At 38.8% G+C, this 15,000-nt stretch overlaps 1 protein-coding gene across 3 annotated transcripts in view; it reads left to right on the plus strand.

Annotated features, from left to right (window-relative positions):
• The window catches only part of LOC142153756 (lysophosphatidic acid receptor 1-B), a 124,882-nt gene that overhangs the window by 108,311 nt on the left and 1,571 nt on the right, over positions 1 to 15,000 (plus strand). For all 3 annotated transcript variants that reach the window (XM_075210895.1, XM_075210896.1, XM_075210897.1), the window contains exon 4: positions 9,684 to 15,000. This exon is cut by the window's right edge and continues 1,571 nt beyond it. In XM_075210895.1, coding sequence (XP_075066996.1) covers positions 9,684 to 9,985 — 302 coding nt within the window. In that variant the 3' untranslated portion in view covers positions 9,986 to 15,000. The remainder of the gene's footprint in view (positions 1 to 9,683) is intronic.

The following is a 15,000-nucleotide window of genomic DNA, read 5'->3' on the forward strand; positions in this document are numbered from 1 at the left end:
TCACACCATCAACTTGGTGGTGCAGAGCTTCCTACGAAATAACCGTGAGGTGCAGGAGATGCTTTCGGTGGCCCGTAAAATTTCAGGCCATTTCAGGCATTCAGCCACAGCATGTAGGAGATTACAGCAGCTCCAAGAGCAGTTTAACTTGCCCTGCCACCAACTTAAGCAAGAGGTGGTAACTCGGTGGAATTCCACCCTGTACATGCTTCAGAGGATGGAGGAACAGCGCAAAGCCATCCAAGCATATTGCACAAGTCATGACATTGGGAAAGGAGGGGGGATGTATTTCACTCTTGCACAGTGGGGAATCCTTTCAGTGCTGTGCAAGGTGCTGAAACCATTTGAAGTTGTGACATGTGAGGTCAGTGCAGACTCTGCTAGTTTGAGCCAAGTCATTCCTTTAATTAGACTATTGGAAAAGCAGCTTGAGAAAATGAAGGAGGAGCTGAAAGCAAGCAATTCAGCAAAGTATGTTGGCCTTGTCGATCAAGTACTTAATTCGCTTCACAATGATCCTCGAGTTATTAAGATCTTGAACTCGGATCAGTACGTTTTGGCCACTGTGCTTGATCCAAGGTTTAAAACCTACATTGAGTCTTTACTTGTAAATGAGCGAGATGTGAACTTTTGCAAGGAGCTATTGCTCAGCAAGTTGGCCGCTGAACTGGGCCTCGGCTTGACGACGTGTCCTCCTTCACTTTCTCAAGCTGTTGCTCGTAAAAAATTAAATTTCCAAAAAAGAAGCAGGGAAGACACAGGGGGCAGACCAGAACAATTTAACATCTGGGCTGGTTTGAAGGATTTTTCAAAAAAATGTGTCACTTTGCCCATAACTCCATCCAATATGAGTATAAACATGCAAAGGATGGTGGAGGATTACTTTCAAGAGGTAGTTGATATGGAAATGTCAGACAGTCCCTTTCCTTACTGGGAAGAAAAGCAGGGCATTTGGAAACCCATGTACAAACTTGCTTTGCAATACCTAAGCTGCCCACCCTCCAGTGTGTACTCTGAACGAGTGTTCAGCACAGCAGGGAACTTAGTCAGTGATCGCCGTAGAAGGTTACTTCCCAAAAATGTGGAGAAAATGATGTTTATAAAAATGAACTACATCTTCCACGAGGAAGGCCTTCACCATCCAAGACATCCAAGCACTGACTGTTCTCTAATGGCGGATTCAAGCGGCGATGAATTGATAGTCTGTGATGATGACGTACACACTGATGAGGGTGAGGATGAAGCTGAAGATGATGCCGATAACATCTTTTTAAAACTTTCTATGTAAGTGTAGGGTGCAATATACCCCCAAAGAGGAAAGGGACTTGTGGCATTTCCATATCACATACCATCTTGAAAGGCTGCTGTTAGGGCAATTTATCCTTAAGGGTAGGGTGTCATAGACAGAGTGACCCTAAACTGGCTTTGTCCATTTTTCATAATATTGTACAGTATATAATGGCTGCATTTTTGGGTATTTTATACAAGTGGAGGGGGGCCTAGAGAGACAGAAACCAAACTGGCTTTCTCCATGTCAATTAATATTGTACAGTCTATAATGGCTGAATTTTTTGGTATTTTATACAAGTGGAGGGGGCCTAGAGAGACAGAGTGACCCCAAACTGTCTTTCTCCATGTCAATTAATATTGTACAGTCTATAATGGCTGAATTTTTTGGTATTTTATACAAGTGGAGGGGGGCCTTGAGAGACAGAAACCAAACTGGCTTTTTCCATTTCTTTACATATTTAACTATAAGTGTAGGGTGTAATATACATTCAAAGACGATGGCTGCATTGCCAATATGCATAGATGGAGAGGAAGACAATCTGTTTTGTGTGTAGAATAGGCCTACCAACGAAGAATTAAACTGTTTTTTTGGATGATTTATTACCTCAACAATTAGATTACTTGTCTCTAAAACAGTTGGAGCACTAAATTGGGTTATTTAGGCCCAAAAACATGGATTTTCAAAAAAAATAGCAAAACAAAACCAAACAAAACCAAAACCCGCAATGGCGGTTTTGCAAAACCAAAACCAAAACACGACGGTAATCCAGATCCAAAACCGAATCCAAAACCAAAACACGGGGGTCAGTGACCATCTCTAATTAAAAGTGATATATGACACTCTCCACAGATGTATAGTGCTCGTACCGAATATTCAGTAAATCTGGGCCAAGATTAGCAGTCACTCTGATATCTTCCTGTTCCTGGATATCTTCCTGTTCCTGTGATGTGCAGTGGAGAATAAATCTGCAGACTGGATGTGCCATCTGAATAAAGGGCTCGCTGAGAGGATTTCTATCTTATCCGGTACCATCAGAGTGACTGCTAATCTTGGCCCAGATTTACTGAATATTCGGTACGAGCACTATACATCTGTGGAGAGTGTCATATATCACTTTTAATACACTATGTTTGGCGCCCCCTGTCTTTTTGTATTTCATTCATTAGGCTTGGCACTTGCAGACAGGTGTTGAATGACTGGGGAGCTGCCTATTGGAAAATTTAAGTATACTTCTGTTTAATATTTGCACTTGGTGTTAATAAGCGCTTTTTAGCTTAAAGACTTTTTTGGTGATATATATATATATATGTGTGTGTGTGTGTACAAAATTCACGTCTGCTTATGATCATGTGCATTTTGGTATTTCAAAGGTTAGCTTGTGTAATGAAAAAAAAAAATCTCTCTGCAGCATTGATGATCCCATGAGTATGTTAAATATTCTGGGTGGCTTGAACCTCATAAAAGCTCTGGAAATGCTTGCTCAGCACAGGAAGGAAGTGTCTTCCTGCCCAAATAATTTCCAGTTTCATCAGGTGCTTCTGTATTACATCATGCAAATATAAATCTAGGATATTAAAACAGGACTGCTTACTCTTTATATATGGATGCTTATGTGGGTAGTAAATGTACAGAAGGAAGCTGATATACATGGTTTTTAGTTACCAAAAATGAAAGGCAGATTATTTTTGTGTGCTATGTTCATCACACTTTAATGTATAAAGAATTAATCACCCCAGTATATTCTATTTAATTGAGAAAAAAATGAGGAAATAGTATCCACTAAATACCACTCTTATTCAACATGTGTACAAATAAGTAAAATGGGAGCATAGTACTGGAAATGAGCATCGTACTACATGCAGAGAATGCAAATAAAGTAACTACATCTTTATAAAATGTCACTTTACTAGACACTTATCAGCAAAGTGCATTACTAGTTGATAAACTGAATTGATAGTCTGTAGTAAAATACATTGAAGCCAAACCAATTTAGGCCCTCTACACAATCATCCTTTATCCAAATTTAAAGTGTTATATTCAAGACCAAATACATGACGTGGACTTCAAATTCACCAGAGCCTTGCCTAATCTGTGGAAACACTTTGAACACATTGGTGTTGGCTGCCAAGTTTGGTTCGTTCCATTGGCTCATGTGTTATATCCTCGTTTAATCCTTCTACTCTTACTCTATCGATGTTGCTAAATCTTTTTCTAATATCCATTCAAAGAGTTCTGAGCACGGGCCAACATATTTCAGATGTGATTCACACGTCCAGATAAACATTCAGACCTTTATTCTGTGTGAGTAATGTAAAGCAAGTGTTTGCATATTGATATACATGGTCTGGATTGTTTTACACATTTGTACAGATATTCAACACCAGAACGAATATGCCTACAACGACATAAACGATAGACATTTAAATGGCATGCGTGCTATTATTTAGTATACAAGTTCTGGCAATTTAGAAAGGAAAAACATCCTTTAAGTGCATTATGCTTCCTGGACATTTCTGGAAACTACTTGTGTAGCACCAAACAAATACTTTTAAAGCAACTTTCTTTTAAAATGTACTTGTTTAATAGCTTTAAGATGTATTCAGATATGCTATCAAGGTTCTTGAGTCCTATTTTACCTACAGTGAATCTAATGTTTACTAATGTAGCAAATCTAAATTTACTAATTGGACTCCACTTTATTGTAATTCACTAGAAAGTGCAACCATAGCTCTGTAGCCAATGACAATGCTAAGGTGACTTGGGCATTGGAGGGAAGTACAACTGAGAACATGTGCAGTTATGAAAGGAACAAATCCCATTCTAATAGAAGGCTGTATTAATAGAGCCATGAAAACTGGATCTATTTTGTCCTTAAAATTGGAGAAGAACAGCTTAAGAAAAACATATTGCAAAAGAAACACAACATTAATTTTCCTGTTCCTGGCATTGTGACTGTCTCAGTTATTAAGTAAAGTACATATATTTTATTTCCTGGGAAAATAGTATGAAATTACAGGATCTTGTGCAAATGATAAAAGTTAAAAAAACAAACAAAAAACAAAACATTCCTAGTGAAATAAATTTTTGAACACAGATCACAAATTGGTCCTGGATGTTTAGTTGAATGTTTACTTCTCAAATTGACTTTCCCACTCTCTCACGCTCCTCTTGTTTTTAACAATTATCTGATAAAGGCAGGATGCCTAAGTGGAAATATTTGACAATTAGAAACTTTGTAATTAGTGTGTGTGATATAGAAATATATAATCGGCCATACTTTTTTAGTCATACTCATTTCCCCTACTGTTATAGGCAGAATGTTTTTATTTTCTTACTTTCTTAAGCATTGACAAGTGTTTAATTTTTTTTTTTGCATAGAATTGACAGTAGGGGAAGTGAATATGAATGATAAATTCTGTTTTTGTATTCAATTTGGCTAGAAGTATTTGATGCAAACTATCACAAATCATTTTATGCAAATCATTTTATGCACCGTGGCCATTTCTCTGTTATAAAGGCCAACAAGATGGTGTCTAGATAGTTTGATTATATTAAAGCATAGAAATGGTTTTATTTTTTTGCTTGTTTTGCTTTGCTTTGTGAACTTTACCAAATACATATTTTCCCAGAAAAATAAATAGCTGTTTTTTGTTGGGTAGTGGGGAAAAGATGGCAGGGCAAACATAGGATTTTTACAGGTCCAATTATATACAATTTTTGCCATTCAAAATATGCCCCCTTTTTTTTTTTTTTTTTTTTGCATAGCATACATAGAATATTCAGAAACGTATGGTGTATATAGTAATAATAGTCTGCCTTAGTACACTTCACAAACGTTGCTCAACAAATATACCATTTTGAATTAACTATAATTGCTCCCAAACACAACAGTGCTAATATAGACCAAAATATATGAATGTGGAGTTTGCTGGTGTTATATACATTTCCAGCTCACAAATTGGTTAGAAGCAATGTTAATAAAAGATTATTTTTCTGCAGTAAGTAGAAGAAAAGTTGATTTTAAAATCACATTATCATAACTTAGGGGACATATACATCAAGTGGCCACCTTATTTCCTTTCTAGTACTGGATAGGATCCCAGTTGCCCCAAGAGCGACCTGAATTCTTCAAAGCATGAATTCAACAAGCTGTTGTAAACATTCTACCACATCCCAAAAGTGCCTTATTGAATTGAGAGCGGATGACTGTGGAGGCCATTGGAGTACACTGAATGCCTTATCATGTTTGTGGAACCAGTTCGAGAAGGTGTATGCTTTGTGATGATTATCCTGCTCAAAATAGCCATTAGAAGGGATGTACATGGTCAACAACATTACTCCAGTAGGATGTGACATTTAAACAATGCTCACTTTTTATTGCGTGGCCTAATGTGTGCCAAAAAACATTCCCCATACCATTACCAGGGCTGCCAAGAGGAATTCGGGGCCCCGGTACAACAAATTCATGGGGCCCCCCTCATAGCTGAGCATGGTAAAAAAAATTGCGCCGCGGCAAAAATTTTCGGGGTCGTGGTCGTGCATTTGGGGGCATGGCAATTTCGCCATTGGGGCATGGCTAACACATCAAAATTACTCTGCTCTCAATTTGCACGAGCGTCACATATGTCCAAGCACTTCTGGCTTTCAGGACATCTATCACCAAAGTGTAGTATAGAAAAAATGCAGTGTGTACACAAACAGTTCAGTCTTGGCCTCCGCCTTACATTGGGCACAACACTCACCAAAAATTTACATTGTCCCTACTAGAATCACAACATTTCACAGTGTCCTGCTCTCGCCTACCTGTTCTTCTCACTTTCACCACCTGTTGCTGCATGTTTCTTTAGTTGCGGCTTGTCTGAATCCTGGAATGCTGGGGGCCCTATTTGGAAAAAATAGCTACATTTAAATAATTCCAACCAACCCTGGCGTTAAATCAATACCATCCACGATTAATAATTAGGCTTCCTCCAGCTCCAATATTACAATAATGTGCCCCTTCATCATCGCCATGCCTTATGATCACACTGCGCCCTCCATGCTGCTTTTGCCCCCTTCATCTGGCTCCACTTCATCACACTATACTATGCTGCTCCACCCCTTTTTCAACCCCACTGTGCCATGCTGCCCACCATTTTTTAACTCCACTGTGCCATGCTGACCCCTGTTTTTTAACCCCATTGTGCCATGCTGCCCTGTTTTTTAACCCCTCTGTGGCCCCCCTCATTTTTTAACCCCTGTCATGCTGCCCCCTCCCTCATTTTTTAACTTCTGTCATGCTGCCCCCCCTCGTTTTTTAACCCCTGTCATGCTGCCCCCTCCCTCATTTTTAAACTTCTCTGTCATGCTACCCCCCCCTGTTTTTAACCCCTCTATGCCCACTCATTTTTTAACCCCTGTCATGCTGCCTCCCCGTTTTTTAACTCCTCCGTGCCCCCCCTCGTTTTCCTCCCTGCACTTACCTTTTCTCCTTTCTTGGTCTTCTCTGCTGCTCTGTGCGCCATTGCTCCAGACTGACTGAATGCTGGGCATGACATGATGACATCACACCCGGCATTCAGACAGTCTGAATGGAGCACAGAGCAGCAGAGAGGAGGGATGCCGGCTCCGCGATCAGGTGAGTAGGTTTTTTTTTTTTTTTTTTTTTTAAACTAGCCTGCTCCCCCCCCCCTGCAAAAAAAAACGAAAAAAAACCAACGTTTTTTTTTTTTAAAAAAAAAAAAGCAGCAGCGCAAGGGCCCGGGCCGGGCCCCCTGACATGCCCGGGTATTTAGTACTCGCTCCCCCACCCCTCTCAGCGGCCCTGACCATTACATCACCAGCCTGCACCGTAGACACAAGGCAGGATGGAGTCATGTTAATTCCGCCAAATTGTGACCATACCATCTGCATATCACAGCACAAATAGAGATTCATCAAACCTAACCATTCTTGGTTGACTTGAACCTGGTGTGGTCTTCTGCTGCTATAGCCAGTCCATTTGAAGGTTCAACGTGCTGTGCATTCAGAGATGCTCTTCTGCATACCACTGGTGTAACACATGGTTATTTGAGTTACTGTCACCTTCTTGTTAGCTTGAACCAACCATTCCCCACTGACCTCTCATTAATAAAGCGTTTCTGCCCACAGAACCACTGCTCACTGGATGTTGTTTTGTTACTTTTTTGCACAACTTTCTCTAAGTCTAGAGTTACTTTTGTGAGAAAATCCCAGGAGAACAGCAATTTCTGAGATATCCAAATGACCGTGCAGACCACCTACAATTATTCCACAGCCAAAGTCACTCGGATCAAATTTCCCCATTCTGATGTTTAGTCTGACCAGCAACTCAACCTCTCTATCATGTCTGCATGCTACTATACATTGAGTTTCTGCGACATGATTGGTTGACTAGATATTTGCCTTTAATAAGCAGGTGTACACAGTGTCTGACTGGGGCATGAAGGGCCCACCAGGGGACAGCAACTCTAGGGACCCACCAGAGGGGGTGTGGCCAACCATCAAAGAGGCGAGACCAGACACTAGAGGGGGAGGGGTCAGCCCACAAAGGACAGCTAGCACAATAGTGTAGTATATAAAGAATGCAGTGTGTATAAAGAGTACAGTCTTGATCTGCACCTTAGATTGGGCAGAACAGTCACCAAAAATCGGGATTATCCCACTAGACCAGGCTTGACTAACCTGTGGCACTCCAGGTGTTGTGAAACTACAAGCCTCAGCATGCTTTACCAATATATAGCAGCCTATTGCTGGAAGGGTATGCTGGGACTTGTAGTTTCACAAAACCTGGAGTGCCACAGGTTAGCCAAGCCTGCACTAGACTCAGAACATTTGACAGACTGTCCTACCTGTTCTTGTCACCACCTGTGGCTGCTGGTTTCTTTAGCTGCGGCTTGTCTGGATCCTGGAATGTTGAGGGGTCCTATTTGGAAAAAATAATGGGTACATTTAGAAAATTCCAACCAGCCCTCGCGTTAAATTAATAGGACCCACATTTAATACTTAGGACTTCCTCCAGCCCCAACATAAAAGTAATAGTATTCCCATTTAATAAACCTATTTCCCTCCCAACAGACAGCCCCTGCAATAAATTAATCACATTTACATATAATAAATATACCCATTTCCTGCAACCGTCACTGCCATTAAATAATTCATATTCACATTTAATAAATATACCTCATGCTCCTCAAACTCAGCCCCACATTCAATTAATAGCGCCCAAACCACCCCATCTTAAATTAATAGTCCCCACTATAAAATTAAATTGCCCCATCTTCACCCTACAAAGAAAATAGCACCCATTATTTAGCCACCACCTACCACACACACATTACATTGCCACAAGCCCGTTGTGCCATCACACACACATTACTGCGCCCCTTCATCACCATGATGTGCCTCCTTATAATCACACTGCACCCTCCATGCTGCTTTTGCTCCCCCCTTCTCCTGGCTCCCCTTCACACACTGCCATACTGTCTGTGCTCCCCCTTTACTCTGCCATGCTCCCCCTTCTCTGTTCCATGCTCCCCCTTCTCTGTTCCATGCTCCTATTTCTGTTCCACACTCCCCCTTCTCTGTTCCACGCTCCCCCTTCTCTGTTCCACGCTCCCCCTTCTCTGTTCCACGCTCCCCCTTCTCTGTTCCACGCTCCCCCTTCTCTGTTCCACGCTCCCCCTTCTCTGTTCCACGCTCCCCCTTCTCTGTTCCACGCTCCTATTTCTGTTTCATGCTCCCCCTTCTCTGTTCCATACTTCTATTCCTGTTCCATGCTCCCCCTTCTCTGTTCCATGTTCCCCCTTCTCTGTTCCATACTTCTATTCCTGTTCCATGCTCCCCTATTACTTTTTCTATCTGCTTCTTCTTTTTCTTCTCCACTGTCTTGCCGGCGCTCCTCACTGAACGTCGGGCGTGATGACGTCACGCCCGGCATTCAGTGCGAACGGAGCCGGCGCTGCGGTCACGTGAGTTTTTGGGTTTTTTTTACTATTAAAGTTTCTAGCTTCCCCCACCAAGGAAGAGGGGAGCGATTCAGGGTCGGGGCCTACCGGTGGATAGTCCGGTCCACCGGCGGGCCAGTCCGACCCTGGGTGTCGGATGTATCTAATAAAAATGGCAGCTATGTGTGTAAGATCCCCTTTTAATGCTGATAGGAACTCTGTAATAAGTGCTATTCTAAACACTACACATTTTCTGTGAATTCTTTTATTGTATATTTGAAAATTAAATAAAATGCATTCCTGTATTCTACCATATGTACTCTGCATAACAGGAATATTTACATGGGCATTTATCCCTCCCCTAATGTATTTTGCATCTATTATTTGTGCTTTTAGCTTTGGATATCTATATTTGATCTGTAATATTCTTGGTTTTTCTCCTTTTGCAGGGGCATTCATTGTTTGCTGGACCCCTGGCCTGGTTCTGTTACTACTTGATGTGTGCTGTCCCAAGTGCAATATTCTGGACTATGAGAAGTTTTTCTTGTTATTGGCTGAATTTAACTCTGCCATGAACCCCATTATTTACTCCTACCGTGACAAGGAAATGAGCGCCACCTTCAAACAGATCCTGTGCTGCCAGCGAACAGAAAATGCAAATGGTCCCCAAGAGGGATCAGATCGCTCTGCCTCCTCGCTCAATCACACCATCTTGGCTGGCGTCCACAGCAATGATCATTCTGTTGTTTGAACTGGAACAGAGCAGGTCGGAAGCCAGAACTGTGTAGGCCACGTTGGAGTGTCTGCCTCACTGTTTAGTGCTGCAGAGCCAGCAGAAGGACGGGAATTGTGCTATAACTATTCCTGAACACTAACGGGCTACTACAAAGTTACTGAAATCAGATGAGCATTAACAAATGAATGTCTAATGTTACATACTAGTGGCTAACCTACATAGAACATCTTTATGGACTTGCCACATTTTAAAATGTCATTTCATGTAGAAACATAGGTCTTTTTGAAAGGTATATTCCATTAAATAAAACATACATTTCTTTTTATTAGTCCCATCAGCATGCCTGTGATGGAAAATGTTTTGGAGTGGTTTGGTAACATTTGTATAGCTGCACTGCCTTAAAGAAAAAAAAAGAAAATAGATATTTTTCTAATATAAACAGAAGCATTGTGCTAGTTTTGTGTGTAGTTTTTCTCCGTTATATGAAGTTTTATTTTATAAATGTATAATTTGTTTTATTTTTACCTTTTTTTTTTTTTTTTCTGTAAGAAGCATTTTTTGTTTTTCAAGGAAATGCACAAAGCTTTTCATAACTTCTAGCCAAATAAACAGGATAACAGGTAGCAAAGGTTAATTTTGTAATGCGTGCCAATGTCAGTATTTGGCCTCTAGTATAATGAGGCTTAATAGATAGTGGGGATGTTTACCAATAGGTTAAGTGAATGAAGGTTCCTAGAGGACCATATATCTGCCAAGCAACAAAACAGGTCAGTATTACCACATACCTACTTTTTCTTTGTTGCTGGACCTTATATTTTGCCTCCTTCTATCCCAAACTTCACAGTTTGTGTGATTTTAATTTTTTCATGTCTTTAATACCTGACCTGTTTGTTTTGCTTGAGCCCAAGCCCTCATAATTTTAAAGGTGGTAGTCTCATAATCTCCAGTAAAAATGAAAACTGACATACACCGAGAACTAAAGAATAGCTACAAAAAATATCTGTGCATGTCTGCAAAATCTAAATTTTCAAAATCGAGGGATGCTCCTTCACCAAACACCTATTTTAATAAGCCATTAATGAATTGTATGATGGATTTTTTTTGTTTAGGACTTCAGTGCTTGATCATCATTAAAGGGAAATATCACACCCTTCCCCTTTTACTTGTGGGATTGTTTGAAAGAACATCCTCCACCTAATGGGAAGAATAATGAGCGTCTCATTCTTGGAATCTCCATCATTACCAGTACCAAGAATACAACATTTTGAGTCCTCTAGGTAATAGGTTTGGATGACTTTACTTGGTAGGTGAGTTAAGTATCCTATTGGGTGAATGTGTCAAATTTGACACCCTCCACTCATTTTAGAATTCTCCAAACAAAGATGCCTGCAGCGTTTGGAGTATCAGACTCTGTACCACTAGCCATTCATTGTACTATGTAAAAAATAAATAAAAATATTGATCATTCAAATGAATTTAGGAAAATTAATTAACTAATTCTGCACCAGGTATGGAAAAGCAAAGCTTTACATAGTAACCTTTATTGAATAAACTCTTGTAAAACCAGCTTCTTTTCACCCAACTGCCATAGTAGATGCATTCTGCGCCCCAAACCTGGATGCACACTAAACCTGAGATATAAGCTACATTTGTATGCTTTTATTTATAACAACTTAACCTGCCAATTGAGAACTATAGAGGCTAGGGACTCTATAAAATAGAGACATGCTTGGCAATAAATAGATAGACCCTTTAGTGTTTAATGTTCTACACCAAAATGGCCAGTAAAGTGTATCAACAGTGTTTAAAAGAAAACTACAGCTATAAAATAAAAGGTATATGAACATCTAGTGCAATGTATACCATTCATAGAACACTATTCTGTACAGGACTTAAATTGCAGAGTCCTCCATTGGAAAGGAGTTCCTGAAAATCCTTTGAATTCCAACAACAATAATAACATCTCAGATTGTCAGTATAAGGATGCATTGTGTTTAAAGGTTATATAAATATACATCCTGTATTTTGTACATTGATTCAAAAGGGAAACAAGTGACTAATGATCACGCTAATTTAATGCACTTGCAGTGCTGAGGATTAAAAGGGATTAATGGTACTGTGTTGATTATTGTATATGTTTAGTAATGGGTTGGAAAAAGCGAACTGTAGACTTATATACTGGTAAGTAACAACTGGCTGAGTGTTTAGTAGTTCTTTTAAGAAGTAAAATGCATTACGGCGTATTTAATAGCATGGTTCAAATAGCACAACAAATCTAAATTTTGCTTTGATTTGGTCTAACTTGCACTAGACTTATCAAGTTTACGATCTCATTAGCTACTACAGATTACAGTACATTAGTGTAATTTGTGTTGTAAAGCATAGCATTATTTTAGGAGAGCATACGCTGAGGTACAGAAGTATCTCTGCTCCCCTACACATCTGTTTTGCAATGTGTCTAATATTTATTTTCTGAACTGTTGTTTTTTTTTGTTTGTTTTTTTTCTTAGCTCCTGGAAATAGAATAACATGAGTTGTTGACGTGATTAAAATCTTGCAAATAAACTGAAAACATGTACAAATTAAACCAGTGTAATATAAGGGCAATGCAAAACATACATGATTGGTTTTTAAAAGAATTCATTTTAATTTAAAATTCAATCCCTGGATTTCTAGTTTTCAGCTTAAATTGATTTGCTGTGCAAACATATTTCAAATGCCCCAAATGTGTAGTATTTAACATATTACAAGCGCTGGAAATGGTAATTCATGTATGCTTTTTGTATTGTTTTGAACATGACTTAAGGAACAGAATTGCAGTAGTTGTATTGTTACAGTATGTTTAACACGCTTAACTGCCCCCCCCCCCCCCTCCTTTTTATCACTGTCCTACAGATTCATACTAGCAAGGGGTGTGATACATACAGTATGTTCAACAGTTACATGATTGACATCATCGTCACCATAATATAGACAGGGTTGAACGTCAACAATAATGACATTGACAGTATTATTAGGCCTACAATTGAAATGTAGACTGTATTAGGTCAACAATGCAAATGTGGACAGTATTAAGTAGACCATAATATCCCTAACCATATAATACGATCTACATTCGAAATGTTAACCTAATGTTGTCGATTTTCTAAGTGTTGACCAAATAAATGTCTGGTCGTTGACCACATAACCTAGCAAGAAAACCTTGTACACTACAGAGAAATGACATAGTCCAGTCCTGGTAATTCTCATGAAATTAAGACCATGCAATTTTTTTTAATTTATTTTTTTAAACAACATTTTTTGGAGACCATTTCTTGTTTTTAATTGTTTATATATTAGGCTGTGACATCTGAATGTCTTAGGTAGGGTAATTGTATGCAGTATTTGGCTGCCTCTATAATGCGTTTTGATTAGAGTTGTTACTCCTGCACTTTTTATCTTGCGTATACAGGAAGTTATATTGTTTGGAGTGTGCATAATATTTTTTTTTATGACTGGAACTAACTGGTTCAGAGGACCACTTTAATATGATTTATACATCCTGTGAAAACAGTATTGCCACAGACACCTTTTGGTACTAGGCTCACCACAATAAAGACCCTTATGATATCATCTATGTACATAGAATTTATTGCTGAAAATAGCTATATATCAACAGATATCCAAACCTATGTTTACACAAATATGTACTCCAATGACGTTTTAATACATTGGGTTTCATATGTCAACTATTAAATGGTGGTCTTCCCATAACAACCAATCATATGCTATAATTTTTGTAGTGCAGGTTAGAATAAGAAAGCAAATTTTTTATTGCTATGGGCAACACCAGATTTTCTTCAGTTACCTGTATGAACTTTTTCTTAATGATTCCGATTTTGTCCAGTGTATTACTGTCTAACTACATTTAAATCACTATGAAAATTTAATGTAGAAGATTATATTGTCCACGTAATCCATACAGATAGTTACATTGCTGTCTCTCTATTTTATCATCTTTTCAGCAATAATATATATTCTAGGTACTTAGCATGAAATAAAGGGAATTTTTGTGATGTAAATTGTAAACATTGCTGGAAAAAAATACCACTTTTACTGCCATATTCAAATTTTTGCTTAAAATTTCCATTTGTACCAGTCTGTTGAATTAACACCAGCCTGCTGGTAATGTTCTAGAATCTAGATTTACATATTGTATACATATGCTCCTGCAAACTGATTTTGCTGTACATTAATTAAAGCGCATCTCCTCTTCCTTCTGATGTACCTAAATATTTGCTATTTGTAAATTAAATACACACATTCATGTTTTTGTATCTTTATCGGCAATGGCATATTGTGCCAGTGTCATTAGAAAGATGGCAGCAAAGCAAGATTGAAAAGTGTTTTGTTTGTTTGTTTTTTTTATCACATGTGGGTATCCTGTTATATAAGCAGTTTTGGATATTTTCCCTTTTAATGTAGATTAATTGCTTTGCACCATATTATGACAGATTTATAACTAACTAAGACCTCCACAAATTACTGAAGAGTATTTCTTCACAAAATATTAGCCAAGATACTGGTCTTTAATACTGTTTGACTTAACAATATAATGTACTGTCAGATTAAAGTTTTTCAGGCAATACAATTGACAAATGCCTAAATGTAAATGAAAGTTCATTGTTTGTTTGTAATCTCAAATTTACAGAGGGTTTGAAATAACACCAGATTGTCGGAGAAATATGTTGGCGGATACAGGTGGAGGTTTAGATGGAGCAGGGATTTGTGAGGCTAATTTAAAGGGAGGTGAAAGTGACCTATGGATAGTTTGCAGATGAAGTGAGGGTTAAGGCAGTCCACGTTTAATAAAAAGGACTTGTGCATTATTGAATGTACAAAGCCTAGCATTTATGACCTTGGATGTGTAAAATACAGAGTAATGTGTTCTCTTAATCTCTTAAAACAGTTGCAGTTCATATTCTACTAATTAAATTGGCATTATGAACTTCCAAATGTGGTCACCTGGTGCAGTTCAGCCATGCTGGATT

The sequence above is a fragment of the Mixophyes fleayi genome, chromosome 1 (genome assembly GCF_038048845.1).
Source record: "Mixophyes fleayi isolate aMixFle1 chromosome 1, aMixFle1.hap1, whole genome shotgun sequence".
NCBI lineage: Eukaryota > Metazoa > Chordata > Amphibia > Anura > Limnodynastidae > Mixophyes > Mixophyes fleayi.